The 14,888-nt window shown below is 41.2% G+C and overlaps 1 protein-coding gene across 2 annotated transcripts in view; it reads right to left on the bottom strand.

Moving 5' to 3' along the window:
• PALLD (palladin, cytoskeletal associated protein) overlaps positions 1 to 14,888 on the bottom strand; it is a 198,236-nt gene that overhangs the window by 21,246 nt on the left and 162,102 nt on the right. For both annotated transcript variants that reach the window (XM_019481413.2, XM_014594070.3), the window contains exon 13: positions 2,313 to 2,462. In XM_019481413.2, coding sequence (XP_019336958.1) covers positions 2,313 to 2,462 — 150 coding nt within the window. The remainder of the gene's footprint in view (positions 1 to 2,312; positions 2,463 to 14,888) is intronic.

Consider the following 14,888-nt stretch of genomic DNA (forward strand, 5'->3'; position numbering starts at 1 on the left):
CCCTGAATTTAAGAAACTATCTCCCCAAAATTAGATTCTATATATGGAAAAATGATCAATTTATTATAATTTTGCAGGTATAGAAGCTAATTATCAGAGGTTTGTCTTGAATTCATTCCCTTCCCACTGCTACAGCAGGGAAAACAGGGGCTGGGAGAAGGTCCTGGTGCAAATTACTGTTGGCACCTACAAGCTTAGCTCATCCAGAATTGATGCATGTTACCTTTTTTTTGGAGAAGTAAACTTTGGAAAGTTTCAGCAGAGATACTCCATAAACACACTTTTAAGCAGCACATTTGTACCTACTTATACACAGTACATACTGTTCATGATATTAGTGCAAAACCAAAAGGCTAATGATTTATCACACATGCTAGGCCCCAGCATAGTCAACATTGTTTTAAGGCATGGTGACCCGAAAGCCCAGCGCTGCTCAGTATGTGTGTGTACTCCAGATACCCACCACAAAGGATCAATGCATTAATTAACCCCCTACTTGTGACTGGCACTGGGTGTTCTTGTCATGAGCCTTGGGACCCTTCAAAAATATATATGTAGATGAGGCATGGGGCTGTCTGGTCCTGCCCTCTTATGGAGGGCAAGGCCACACTAATCACATGTGATGGGCAGAGAGAAGGGGTGACAGAGCTTCTCATCTACATAGACATTTGATGTTGTTTGCCAGGTAGTTAAGACTGATGAAGAAACAGGAATCATTGAAAATGGGAAAGAATGGCACTGCTCAACTGTGACAGTAAAAGAGGAAGTAAAAATGTATTTGATGTAGTGGTTCACCATGAAGAGTGGGTGCTGAGGGGAACTGAGTGCAATGGGCACCATAGCTTATTCAGGTGGGCTTCACTAACCTAACCTTGTGGTAAAATCTCAACAGTATGTTTCCCCAATATGGGCCATGTATTTTACAGGCATTCTCAGTGTAGGCTCCATTCAATCAGCTTGATAGTTGGTTTCTATTACTGAGCACATATGACTTTTGGCAGCAGTTTAATGACAGACAATGTATTAATGAGGAGGTTTTCCTGTATGCAAATATAAGATGAGATGCTTTCCCCATATGCTGAGTGTGGAAAAAATTCCATCTTATAGATGGGTAAATATGGTAGTTATAGTACAATGCTTATTCTATGAAAGATGTTTCCAACTTACAAAGATTATTCAAGGCCTTGAATTATTTGGATAATGTACTATTTATAAAAGGTGAAAATAACATTTATATTTTCTAGTTTTATCCAATATGATTTGAAGTATCAAGATCGAGTTTAGAACTGCCATTTGTATATATATTGCAACATGAGGAGGTATGACAGCTAAAGAGCAATGCAAAAATGGAAGAGTTATGCTAAGTAGCCTAGCAACGTGCATAACAGAGCACAACACTCCTGTTTGGATTAAGTTATGTCTTAATGATAGAATTTGTTATTTTGTAGCACAAGCCTATTTGTGATTCTGGTCTTGGCAAGGTTTTTGTGCTACAGAACATAATAATCCATTATTTCACTAAGTTATTTCTTCATGGGATGTCATGAACAGAATTATACAAGCATTTCCTTTAGTTTTCAGTAGGAAAAGTGGATTGACTTCCAGTGTGCATAGTTTGTTACTTTGTAAGCAGAATGTCCACTGTGTTACTGCAATAGGTTTCTATTATATACCATACCTCCTGCCTATTAGCTACTGCATATATAAAGAACAAACCTTCCCACAAGCCAATAATATGTTATCTGTTTCAGAAAAACATACAGTGAATACCACAAGATCTTTTTCTACACATCATGCTTCCCAGTTATTGACCTGCAATATAATGGTTTGTTTTTATGAAATGATGTTTTCGCTTTAATGTTGTTTTTAGCCCTGATTAAAAAACTGTTACTTATGTTGAACAGTACTGCAGGCTTTCATAGTCCCATTACTATCAGTCAGACTACTTGTCTCAAGAAGTGGTATCAGCGGAAGTATCACCAAGAGCTCAGATGTACTGGGTTATTTATGTTGGGAACCAGGCCTATCTTGCCCTGTACAATATCAACACAATGCACCCTTAGTGAACACATGGAGATGGTGCCAGCTAAAAGCAAAGAAATGACAAATGAAAAATAAACACAGATACTGTATCCATTTAACAGCATTTTTTCCTAAGTTTGGAGATAGAGTGGTCCCACCCTACTGAAGTTTCAGTTTTTCATCCTTTAAGATGAGTTCATCTTTAATTATGTTGCATAACTGACAGATGAGCTGGTTTTTAAAAAAACTGTGTGCAAAGGCAAGCTTGTTTTACAGCTGAAACCATTTACCTGTGGGTTGGCAGCCATGACAGTGTAATTCCCATCATCATCCAGGGTGGAGGCAACAGTGTGGAGAGAGCAGGTCCCATCAGGTTCTCTTTGAATTCTGTAGTGATCACTTCTCTTAGAGATTTGCTTCCCATCTTTGAACCAGTAAATCTGTAACAGAAAACAAAGTGCAGGTGATAAAAGTTGAGTGGTTATAATCAGAATTTCTCAAGTAACAGAGCCACTAGCACGACTGTTTGAGCACTTGTGGTGCTCAGGTGAGGTCCCAGAGGACTGGAAAAGGGCCAGTGTGGTCCCTATTTTCAAGAAGGGGAGGAAGGAGGATCTGGGTAACTATATACCAATTAGTCTCACCTCTATCCTTGAGAAAACCCTTGAAAAAATTATCAAGGATCACATTTGTAGGAGTCTAGCGGGTAATATAATGCTGAAGGGCAACCAGCATGGGTTCATAGCACGTAGATCTTTCCTGACTAACCTTGTTTCTTTCTATGACCAGGTCACTAAATGCTTAGATGCAGCGGTCAAGGTAGATGTCATCTACTTGGACTTTAAGAAGGCCTTTGACACGGTATCCCACCCTATTCTCATAAACAAATTGAACGGCTGTGCCATAGACAATTACAAAGTCATGTGGGTGGCAAATTGGCTTAAGGGTCATATCCAGAGAGTGGTGGTGGATGGGTCAGTATCAACCTGGACAGATCTGAGCAGTGGGGTCCCCCAAGGCTCAGTCCTTGGGCCGGTGCTGTTCAATGTCTTCATCGGCAACCTGGATGAAGGCGTGGAAAGCACTCCGTTCAAGTTTGCAGATGACACCAAACTATGGGGTGAAGTAAACACACTGATGGGAAGAAACTGAATCCAGGCAGACCTGGACAGGTTAGAGAAGTGAGCAGAGAACAATAGTATGCCGTTGGACAAGGACAAGTACAAGATGCTGCACCTAGGGAGAGGGAATCACCAGCACACCTATAGGCTGGAGGATGACCTTCTCAGCAGCACAGTGGCGGAAAGAGATCTCAGACCCATTGTTGACTCGAAGATGAATATGAGTCGTCAATGTGATGAAATAATTAGCAGAGCTAACTGCACTTTGTCATGTATTAGAAGGTGCATCACAAACAGGTCCAGGGAGGTGATGCTTCCCCTCTATGTGGTACTGGTCAGGCCACAGCTGGAGTACTGCATCCAGTTCTGGGCACCGCAATTCAAGAGGGATGTTGACAACCTTAAGAGGGTCCAAAGGAGGGCCACTCGTATGGTTAGAGGCCTGCAGGGAAGGCCCTACGAGGAAAGGCTGAGGGACCTGGACCTTTTCAGCCTCCGCAAGAGAATACTGAAGGGGAATCTTGTGGCAGTATACAAATTCACTTTGGGGGGTGGAGGGGGAGCAGGGAATAGGAGACGCTCTGTTTACCAGTGTACCCCTTGGAATAACCAGGTACAATGACCACAAGCTGATAAGAGAGTAGATTTAGGTTGGACATCAGAAAGAACTTCTTCAGGGTAATGGTTTCCAGAATCTAGAACGGGCTTCCAAGAAAGGTGGTGCTCTCCCCTAGCTTGGGGGTCTTCAAGAAGAGACTGGACAAGCCCCTGGCTGGGGTCACATGACACCAGCACTTTTTCCTGCCATGAGCAGGTGGTCGGATTCAATGATACCTTGTGGTCCCTTCTAACCCTAGCATCTATGAATCTATGAATCTAACAAGTCTCAACTGTTGAAAACCTTGTTGGTACGTATTAAAATAAAACCACTTTTGTTTCACCGCTAAAAAGAGTGCTGAATCTTGTAACAAAAGAAATGCTGCAGTGTTGCAGCCTGTCTAAGAGAAAGGCCAGAAGACAACATTTACAGAAGAAATTGAATATAAGAATTATATTAACTTTCCAAATGCAAGTGAGAACTGAACAATCAAAGAAATCAACAACAAATTTATCCATAAAGAAAAGTTCCAGATCAAATGAGGTTTTTAATTTACTTAAATCTGAAGAAGTTAAGAATTTTTAATAGATTAATTTTTTATTCTAGAAAACAAAAACCCAAAACAATAATTATAAGATAATTAATAATAAGTTGGATAATATGTTTTCCTAGATGTCCACTATGCAATAGGACCAAATAACTAGAAAGAGCCACTATACTTACGCATTCATATTCACTAGTTCAAGATGTAAAATGACTTTCCCTTAATTTTTACTTGTTGAAGAACATGTTGAATCATATTAAAGGGATACAAATTAGCATAAGTAATATGTAGTTACTAACAGGCATTATTAAAATGACATAGGCTTCCACAAAAATATTTTAAAAACTACAGAATGTGAAAGAAAATACCACAATTTCAACTCAATGTATAGAAGTTTAAATAGTTATATAGAAAGTTTCCCAGAATGGTTAACTTGTCTGACTAGTAGGGGTCCCTTCTGCTGCCTCACCTGAATTAAAAAAACAGATGGAACCAGAACAAAAAAACCCTTACAGTAATGCATATTCTTTTATATATTTTATAAAACCAGTTTACAGTAGGCTCCAGCACAAGAGGGAGAAATGGAGATTTAAGCTAAGTCTTTATTTTTATTTATTTTGAACTGGTATAACATTTTCTGAATTGCCTAAGATGCAGTGAGAGTAACGGGACACAGGTGCTTAAGTCATCTACGTGCTCTTAAAAATTTCAGTGTAGATGGCTACATTTGGGCATATATTTAAGAACCCAAGTACATGACATACAGTTCACAATGAAGTCAGTGAATGCTCTGCAATTTTGAAACAAAGATCTTTGTTTAGCAGCTTAAATATGAGCTTAATAGCACAACTTCAAGGCATGCTTTTTCAATAAATGTTCTAGTAACTCTTACAAAATGATATACAACTGCATTTCTAAATGAAATCAGGCTTCCCATCCTCATGAGCAATGTATGATGTTACATTTAGTAGACATGTCATTCATGACGTGTGCAGTGGATTCCAAAGAGAAGCTCATTCCACAATCCATCCTTTATGACCTCAGCTGAACTAACAGCAACCAATTAGAGATTTGTGTTAGTGCTGCATTTGCATTAGCATTACAATTATAATGTAAAATGTACACATGCACCCACACACTTTATAGCAATTTTATGCTATAGCAATCACTGATTTTTACTAGAGTAAATTCTTTCCTTTGGAACCAGCTGGAGCACAAATCTTCATTTACAGTAAAGACAAAGGACACGAGTGGAAGTCTATTTATGCCTTTAAGTGCTCTTGATGCCCCACTCATTAAGAAAAACTGGACACTCCAGAAACTAACTCTTCTTACTTCAAGTTCCCCTGAATAGTGAGTTGCAACATCATCTGCCAGCCAGGAAAGGAGTGAAGCCTGGTAATGGAGGGGAATTTCTCCCTCTAATCTCTATTTAACTTATCAGTCATTCTCCATTTTCTTTCTGTGACCAACAGGCTTTTGGTATCACCTGGATGATGCCTCAAAATCCTGCCATAGCTTGCCCAATAGTATCCCTTGAATTAAGTTCCATCAAGCCAGAAAAAGGCATTGAGTGAAACACTATTAGCTGGGATAGCTGAAATCATTTATGTGCATACCTTACATAGGAGTGAATCAGGAAGGCTATGTGGACCAAAAACTGGTGTAGGGAGCTCTGGAGAAAGGAGCTACACTGTATGATCTATGCTATCGAATTTACTGGTTGTAAAAGTACACAAATGAAATGTAGCCCCACGTTTGTGAAGATGGTGTCAATTTGGATTTAGTCAGAACTTTGTGATAAAACCTACCTATAAAAGATGATTTATGTTCAGAGCCAAACCTCAGATGAACTCCCCACTTTATTGTTCCTTTCCCAGTCTTGGCAAACAGGTCTTATTTCCATTTAAATAATGTTTGCAATTTGATATTAGAAAAAAAGTAGATCTCTGACTAAAAATCCCTTAACAGTGTTATCATTGCCTAAGAGATGAAAAGAAAAGGCTACATTTACTTTCTACCATGGCTGTCCGAAGCTTTAGTCACTGATTCGATTCAGTGGACATTTGGCCCAATTCAGTGGCCAAATCTCCAAATCAAATCAGGAGACCCTTTAATTTCCCTGAATCAAATTGGAAACCTCCTAATCGATTTGGAGAGATTCAGAAAGATTTGACGATTTGGACTTAGACACAGCTTTAAATGTTTTTTCTACATACCTCAAGGTACCAGGCAGCTCATGAATTCTGAGATGGTGAGACAGATGGCGCATCCCACAGGAGCACGGGGTGGTCCCCAGCATGCTCAGCAGTGGATCTGGAAGTGGACCAGAAGCACTTCCGATCCACTTCCAGGTCTGCCAGGGAGCACGCAGGGGCCCCCCTGCATCTCTCTGACTCAGGAACTGGTGCCTCCTGGGTTGGGGGGGCACCCAGGGTCCCCCTGCGGCCGGCTGCCAAGTTGGGGGGGGCAAGGGGGCCCCCTGCGTGCTTGGCGGAGAACCTGGAAGTGGACCGGAGCTACTTCCGGTCCACTTCCAGGTTCTCCGCTGAGCACACAGTGCAGGCCCGGCGCTCCTGTGGGATGCTCCATCTGCCCCACCACTGCAGCATTCATGAGCTGTGTCTGGTACCTCAAGGTATGTAGGAAAAACATTTAAAGCTATGTCTATGGCTGAATTGCTGATTCTCTGAATCAGCATCGAATCTTCAGATTAGGATTTGGTCGAATTGAATTGGGGACAGTGATCTGAATCAACGAATCGAGTAACTGTCCCTGATTCAGTCTGAATTCAAATCGAATATGGCCCATTTCGCACACCCCTACTTACTACATGTGGAGTGAAAATATTAAAACAATAAATTAAGAAGGATATACTTCTGGAAGTACAACACAAGGTGAAACTGTGTTTTCTCTAGTCACATAGCCAATGGGATTATTAGCATAAGTAAAGCAAAGAGTATTTTCCAGAATTTAATTTCTAAAATGAAAATGTAAGTCATTTACTAAAGAATATGTGTCAGGAAGATTTCCAACAAAAGTTCAGTGACAAAGCAGAACAAAGTTCCAGTTAGATTACATTCTTCCAGGTTCTCTATAAATGCCAACATTTCAAAGCTCTGAATTCATTCATTTGAAGAGTGAATTAAGGACATAGTTTTAAAATTTCATTGAAATATGGTGGGTTGTGAGAAAGTTTTGCAGGGACTGAATGGAAATTTCCTTTAAAAATTGTTACCATGTATGGTACTTATACAGACGGGCATTACATGTCACTTTAATGATTTCATTTCCTCTATAGCTTGTTATACTTGTTTTCCATTTTGTCTGTCAGCAGACAAAGAAAATTTATGGTGTTAACAAAAGATTCGGTAATGTCTTTTCATTTGCTGACAGTGCTTTTAGTGGAAACACAAAAAGATATTTGATCATTTATAAACATATGCTAATGATTTTTAGCAAGGGCCTAGTTAAAAAAATGTGTTTCAACTTGTGTGCTTTACGTGTTCATAATATTATTTGACAGCTGTTGCATTAAGTGGTAATTATGTTAGAACCCACATCTCTTTTTAGAGAATCAGGAGCCTTGCCAGGGGTTATTACATAGAAATATAGACAAATATTAACCATACCTGGTATCTATCTGAATGTGACAAATCAGTTGCTTACTACTCATTTCCACCAAGTAGAAAAATATTCCCTTCTGTACATTGACGTTTATCTATTGGTACTATCGATGTTTCCATAGGAAAGACTGACCACTGTTGTGGTAAGGAAATCTTTTAATCATCCTATATTATATTTGGACCTTGTAAATTTTCTAATAGATTTTCAGAAAATAATATGAGATGATAATTAAATTGAACACATGATAGAAGTAGAGACATTTGGGTCTAGTATCACAGATTCAGTCATTTAATCATTGTAAGTGAGATTTACTCCTATTGGTCTCACTTAACCTGAGGTGACTTTTTATTGGTACAGAATCATTGTAACTGTACACAAATATCCTGTAAAAAGCATTCAACCACACTTCTGCTAATACACATAACTTCCCACTTCAAGCAGGAAACAATCTTGACATGATACGATGTATGATGAAAGCAGGTTTAGATTTTAAAAGTTATATCTATAACAACATTTGCACATCAGTGTGCAATTTGTATGGTGTGTTCCAAAAAACCCCCAAAAAGAATCAAACCAATAGCCTTTCTTAGAAAGATCCCTTGTAACGAATACCAGATTTTAGGTATAGTCCAGTCCTTCCCAAATCCGTTCTTTGGCACAGTTACTCAGGGTATTTGGGAAGGAGAAGCCTCATGTTTAATGAAGAATTCCCAGTCTTTCATTTGTCAAAGAATTTAATTTATTCAGGGGCAGCATTTCCAGGATCAGAAAATGACAGCGTAAGGTTTCCTCTCAACCATAAGGTATTTCAAAATTGCCACCCTGGCGTGCCCAGGCAGACCAGGGAAGAAAATCTTTTCATTATTCCAATGATTCAAACACAGTGGAAGTTTTTCCACTCCAGGCAATTGGGCACATCATAAACAACACATCTCCAAGTAAATGTAATAAAAGGTCATAGCCTCTGAGAACAGATTAATTTCTAATTGACATATTTTAACATAGTGGAGAAATAGGGCAATCAGAGCACATTCACAGCAAATAAAACTAATGCACAACATCATGTTTTCAGGAAACAACTAATGAAAAGCTCTCAAAACAGAGAAATGATCAGAGTTGACCAGACTTCACTGTGGCACATTTACAGTGGGTCACCTAACATCCGACTCAAGCCTTGAGCAAGAAACACACCACTCCATCACACTACCCTAATAACAGGACACTAACTTGGTTGGAAAAATCTTCTATCATGACTTGGGATATTTTCTTCCTTATGCAGGACTCATCACAGTCAACAGGAATTGGATCAGGGCCTAACAGCCAAATCCTATTTCACTTTTACCTGCTTAAGGGATGCTTATGTAGCTGTGCAACTGTGATTTTTGGCACACATGCACAGCCTGGATTTGATTTCTTTGTATGGTAGAATCAGATTTCGCCATGTGCATACCTGTCAGAATTTAAATGAAAGAGGACCGTTTTAGCCTGATAGTCTAATGGTTAAGGCACCTGCCTAGGGAGTGGGAAACGCAAGTTGTAGGCCCACTCACCCTGTTTTTAGCAAAGTATGCTAGTTACCAGACCACAGGCTATGCATTGCCCAGAGCAGTTGCCAGCCCGCTCTTGTAGGTAGTCCTCTGCACCCTATAGTCAATATTTATTGGACAAAATGGATATGCAGCAGTGAGAAAGTTTCTGTGCTGTCAAGAGCAGCACCTCAGGGACCCTTCTTTCCAGACATCATCTTCTAAATGGCATTCCTGACCTACCTTTCTGATGGTTAGAAAATGATATTTAGAGATTTGATTTTAGGAATTAACTTGTAGGTAGAATAAATATTGCATTAGAAAAATGGTCCGGGGAACAGCAAGGGTTAATTGGTTTCTAAATGTCTGTTTGTGACAAAGTTTCATGTGTTCAGCCTTTGAGATGGACAGTGTCTGGAGCTAACAGACAAGCAAGCACATACATCATAGGAAATTGAAAACATGAGCGCAATAGATAAGAAAGATAAGGGACCCTGCAGGATTGGCATTAGGTGACAGTGACCAGCTGCAAAGGCCCTGGGATTTCTGGTTCTGGTTTCATAGTTTCATAGTAGCTAGGGTCAGGAGGGACCTGAACAGATCATCTAGCTTGACCCCCTGCCACAGGCAGGAATGAATGCTGGGTTCACAAGACCCCAGACAAGTGATCATCCAACCTCCTCTTGAATTTGCCCAAGGTAGGGGCGAGGACCACTTCCCTGGGAAGTTGGTTCCAGATTTTGGCCACCCTAACTGTAAAATATTGCCTTCTGATCTCCAACCTAAACCTATTCTCCATCAACTTATTACCATTGTTCCTTGTCACCCAGGTGGTGCTGGGGAGAAAAGGGCTCTGCCTATTTGCTGTTGATCTCCCCTGATGAGCTTGTAGGAAGCCACCAGGTGCCCCCTCAGCCTCCTCTTGCTGAGGCTGAACAGGTTCAGGTCCCTCAGTCTCTCCTTGTAGGGCCTGTCCTGCTGTCCTCTCACCAAGCGGGTGGCCCTCCTCTGAACCCTCTCCAGGCTGGCCACATCCCTTTTGAAGTGTGGTGCCCAGTACTGGACGCAGTACTCAAACTGCGGTCTGACCAAAGTCGCATAGAGGGAGAGTATCACCTCTCTGGACCGGCTTGAGATGCACCTTTGGATGCATGACAAGGTATGGCTGGCCTTGCTGGCTGCAGTCTGGCATTGGCAGCTCATGTTCATCTTGGAGTCAATAATGACTCTGAGATCCCTTTCCACCTCTGTGCTTTCAAGAAGGAACTCCCCAGCCTATATGTATGCTGTGGATTCCTTCTCCCAAGGTGCAGCACCCTGCATTTGTCTATGTTGAACCCCATCCTATTCTCGTCTGCCCACTTTTGTAGTCTGTCTAAATCTATTTGCAGCCTCTCTCTCCCTTCAAGTGTGTCCACCTCGCCCCACATCTTAGTGTCATCAGCAAACTTGGACAGCGTGCTTTCTACCCCCTCGTCCAAGTCGCTGATGAAGATGTTAAAGAGTGCGGGCCTTAGGACCAAGCCCTGGGGTACCCCACTGCTCACATCTCACCAGTTTGAATACAACCCGTCCACCACTACTCTCTGGGTGTGCCCCACCAGCCAATTTTTTACCCATCCAACTGTGTAGGCATCAATGCCGCAGTCACTTAATTTATTGATGAGGATGGGGTGAGAGACAGTGTCAAAGGCCTTCTTAAAGTCTAGAAAGACTATGTCCACAGCGACACCATCATCCAAGGATTTAGTTACTTGGTCATAAAAGGCAATCAGGTTGGTCGGGCAGGATGAACCCATGCTGATTGCCCCTGAGTATGATCTCCCCTGCTGGCCCCCCACAGATATGCTCCTTGATGATTCTCTCCAAGATCTCCCCGAGCACCGAAGTGAGGCTTACGGGCCTATAGTTACTTGGGTCCTCCTTCCTCCCTTTCTTGAAAATTGGGACCGCATTAGCCAGTTTCCAATCCCCCGGCACCTGGCCAGATGACCACGAATGCTCATACAGCGAGGCCAAGGGCTCTGTGATGACCCCTGCCAGCTCCCTCAACACCCTTGGGTGGAGAACATCTGGACCTGCAGATTTAAAAATGTCTAGGCCTTCCAGAAGATCCCTAACTACATCTGCACTGACTGAAGGCCTGACAGAGCTATCCCCAAGATTGTCCCTACCTCTGGTAGGTGGGATATCCCAGTCCCTGTTCAAGAAAATGGATGGATGGATCAAATTAGGATGCTGGGGATGCCCACGTTAAGACACCAGTAAATGACCAAATTAAGATGTATGCATGTGATATGTTTGAGAAACAGAGGGATATACTGACAGAACAGAACATGGACAATATGACGACCACAGAGAGACCAATCAATGGTACCCAGAAAGGAATAGTCTTCAGGAGGAATAGAATACAAAGGGAGAGATTTTTAGAGCAGCAAGGGAGGATCCCAAGGCCACCATGGGCAAAGGGTACACCACTGAGTCATCTTGACCACCCCACTGGGAGGGGAAGGCATCGGCCCTCAACCTCCAGGATGTCTGATGTTCAAGCAAAGAAGGACAGGGTGGTGCTTGTGTACTGCCCAGACATACCATCCCTCTTTGAGAACCCTGGAACTGGTTGATAAATAGGACTGGGGGTGTTATTTTGTTTGCTTGCCTGCTCTTATCTGCTATCACTGTGTATCAATAACATTTGCATATTATAGAATGGAAGAAGTCATGGTCAGTCTGAGGGTTTGGGTCTGCCCAGAACAAGGTATCAGGACTGGGTCATAAATCTAGTGCCAACACCTTCCTCTAGTTTGCTCTTCTCCTTGTCCCATATAGGTTCCCCTCCTAGATGTCCAGTAGATCATCTTCAAGAGGAAAACTAAGGTGTGCTATGGGCTAGGTCTGGCCTGCGATTACAGCACTCTGCTGGAAAGTGGGAGATGCAGGTTCAAACCCCCCTGTATGAGGGGAGCCTACAAGATGGGTCTCCCACTTCGTGGCTTGGTAGATTATTGGATTAAAAGATAGGAGAACTCTCCTCCAAGACCGCTGATCATGCCTTTTTCCATGACTAAAACTTTGCGACTCGCCCAGTTTTGTGTGTGCCTGCTCAGATGCCTATGAAGTCAGAGTGAACCCTGCAGGTTATGCTCAGAAGGCAAGCACAGGTTAAGTGTAGCACCACAGAATCTAAAATTTTGTAGTTACTGCAACAGTGCAGTTACATGGCTAAGGAAATGTCAGGCATGTAAAAATGAAATAGGAGCCCTTAGGTTATTTGATACTTCAAATTCAATTCTTAGCTCCTTAAATTTTGGCTCCTTGAAGGTCCATTCCATCAACACACAGATTTTTGCAAATTTGAGTTGGCAAACAGTAAGATTTTCTCAATATGACCTGCGGTTCATTAGAATTCATCTCTGATACCTTCCACAGAGTAACCACATACTTGTTCTCCTGCTTCCTGTGTTTCCTTTGCTCCTTATTCTATACAAAAAAGCACACACCAGCCTGGATACACTCTTCCATAACCATAAGCAGCATCAATGAAAAATTAAGTTGGGGGACACTAATTCTAAACACTACTTACAGTCTAAATAAATCCATAGATTAGACAAAAGTGAAATGATAGGGTATTATTTTCGTTAACACAAAACAACAATCCTAAAACATCAGTTTTCTTGATTCAGCAGTCCTAAAGTCCATCTGCTAATAAAAAGTATACCAGATTGTATAGGTACTGTAGGGGCAGGGGAGAATGAAAGACTGATTTTTAAAATGGAGGGTATCCTTTTAAAAATGCCTATTGTGTGTATCTCATGCCCTGGTGGGCCGGTTCTTGAGATGCATTGATATAGTTTCCTCAGAATTTACATTTTTTTTCCTTAAGTGCTCAGATTGGCTTTCATGTCAAAGGAAATACCATTGGCAACATGGTTTTGAACTGCTCTCTAACAGCCAACTTGTATTCCACATATTAAGCCTCTAAGTGGACTTAGGCACCTAAGTGCAATTCCATTCTATTCAAGTCCTCAAAATCTGTTCATCTACTTTTGTAATACACCACCATCTGCCCCTTAAGACTGAGTCCAAAAAAAACAGGAAGGAAGAGGAGGATCCCTCACCATTTTCATTAACTTTTTCAGGGACTCAAGTAGGACGCAATAGGATTGCACTAATGTGCCCAATAAATGGAATAGAATCTGGCTCTAAAGTTTTAGCTGTGGTAGCTATAAAGGAAACCATTGTACTTTGTCATTCTTAACTTACAGTCTGAGAGCCTGGATCAGAAGCTCAGAGCTACCACCACATTTTCAGTGGGTATTGACTCCAAAGACTAATGATGTCAGCTGTTATCCCTAACGCAGCAATCCAATGTGGGTTGCATTTAATCATTGCAACAGTTTCCTCAGTTAGATACATATCAGAGATGGAAACAATTTTAGGTTTGCTGTAACCATTGGTTGCTATAACTAATCTCTGTAGCAGTTTACTAGTTAGAACTGGTAATCTAACAGATAGGAAAAACATGGATGTAAGGCAAGCAGAAGTTTTTCAGGAGCAGGCCAGGAAAACTTTTGTAAAGCAACATAAAGAGGTCTGCTTTTTGTATGAGTCTCCCTGAAGAATTTATGTTTTAGCAGATCTTTTCTCTATTTGATCTCTGGAAGAATGAAAATCCCCACAGAATTGCCTGGCAGATTTAAACTGTTTCCAGAATGTTTGTAGCCATCTCAGCAATAAGGTAGGACATCAAAAAGTTGGTTTCAGGGAAGCTGTGCCAGTTTTCCCAGTGATACTCCATCCTCTGTAGTGTGCAAACTGTATTTGGCCTTTTTATAATTTCTGTATAGCTCCATATGCTCAAAGAACTCTATAAACACATTTTAAAGCCCCGTGTATTTATGAGTGACTAAAACTCAAGCACATACATTATATACATTATTTTAATAAATAATACATTAAGTAAAGCTCTTGGGTGCCTGGCAATTTGCCAGTATAGCCCTTGCTGCTTTGAAGGTTGGGCCTTAGGTGAATAATCTATTTCAAGTGAAAAACAGTATGTGGCCACAAGAGGCCACTGTAGCGGCCTGCTCTACATAAGTGTTTTTCTACCATCTTCCCATTTCAGGACAATCATGAAGAAGCTGCTTTATAGATAAAGCTTATGATGTTTTTCTGGCTTTCAGGTTACCTAATGGCTTAATGGATTAGTACTTAATCATTAAAATTATCCAATGAGGCTAGGATATCCTCCTGAGATTAATTACACAATGTCAACTGAGGTTTTACAGTTTCTCAGAGGAAACACATCCCAAGCCTGGTGCCCACTCCTTCCATATCTCTCTGCATCACACCTGGAGATCCCACACTGTTACTTTCTGAGCTTTAAAATCCTAAAACTCAAAGTCTAAATATGTCTAGTAGATATGCTGGTAAGTACCACCCTTAAAGAA

This window comes from Alligator mississippiensis, chromosome 2, assembly GCF_030867095.1.
Source record: "Alligator mississippiensis isolate rAllMis1 chromosome 2, rAllMis1, whole genome shotgun sequence".
Lineage (NCBI taxonomy): Eukaryota > Metazoa > Chordata > Crocodylia > Alligatoridae > Alligator > Alligator mississippiensis.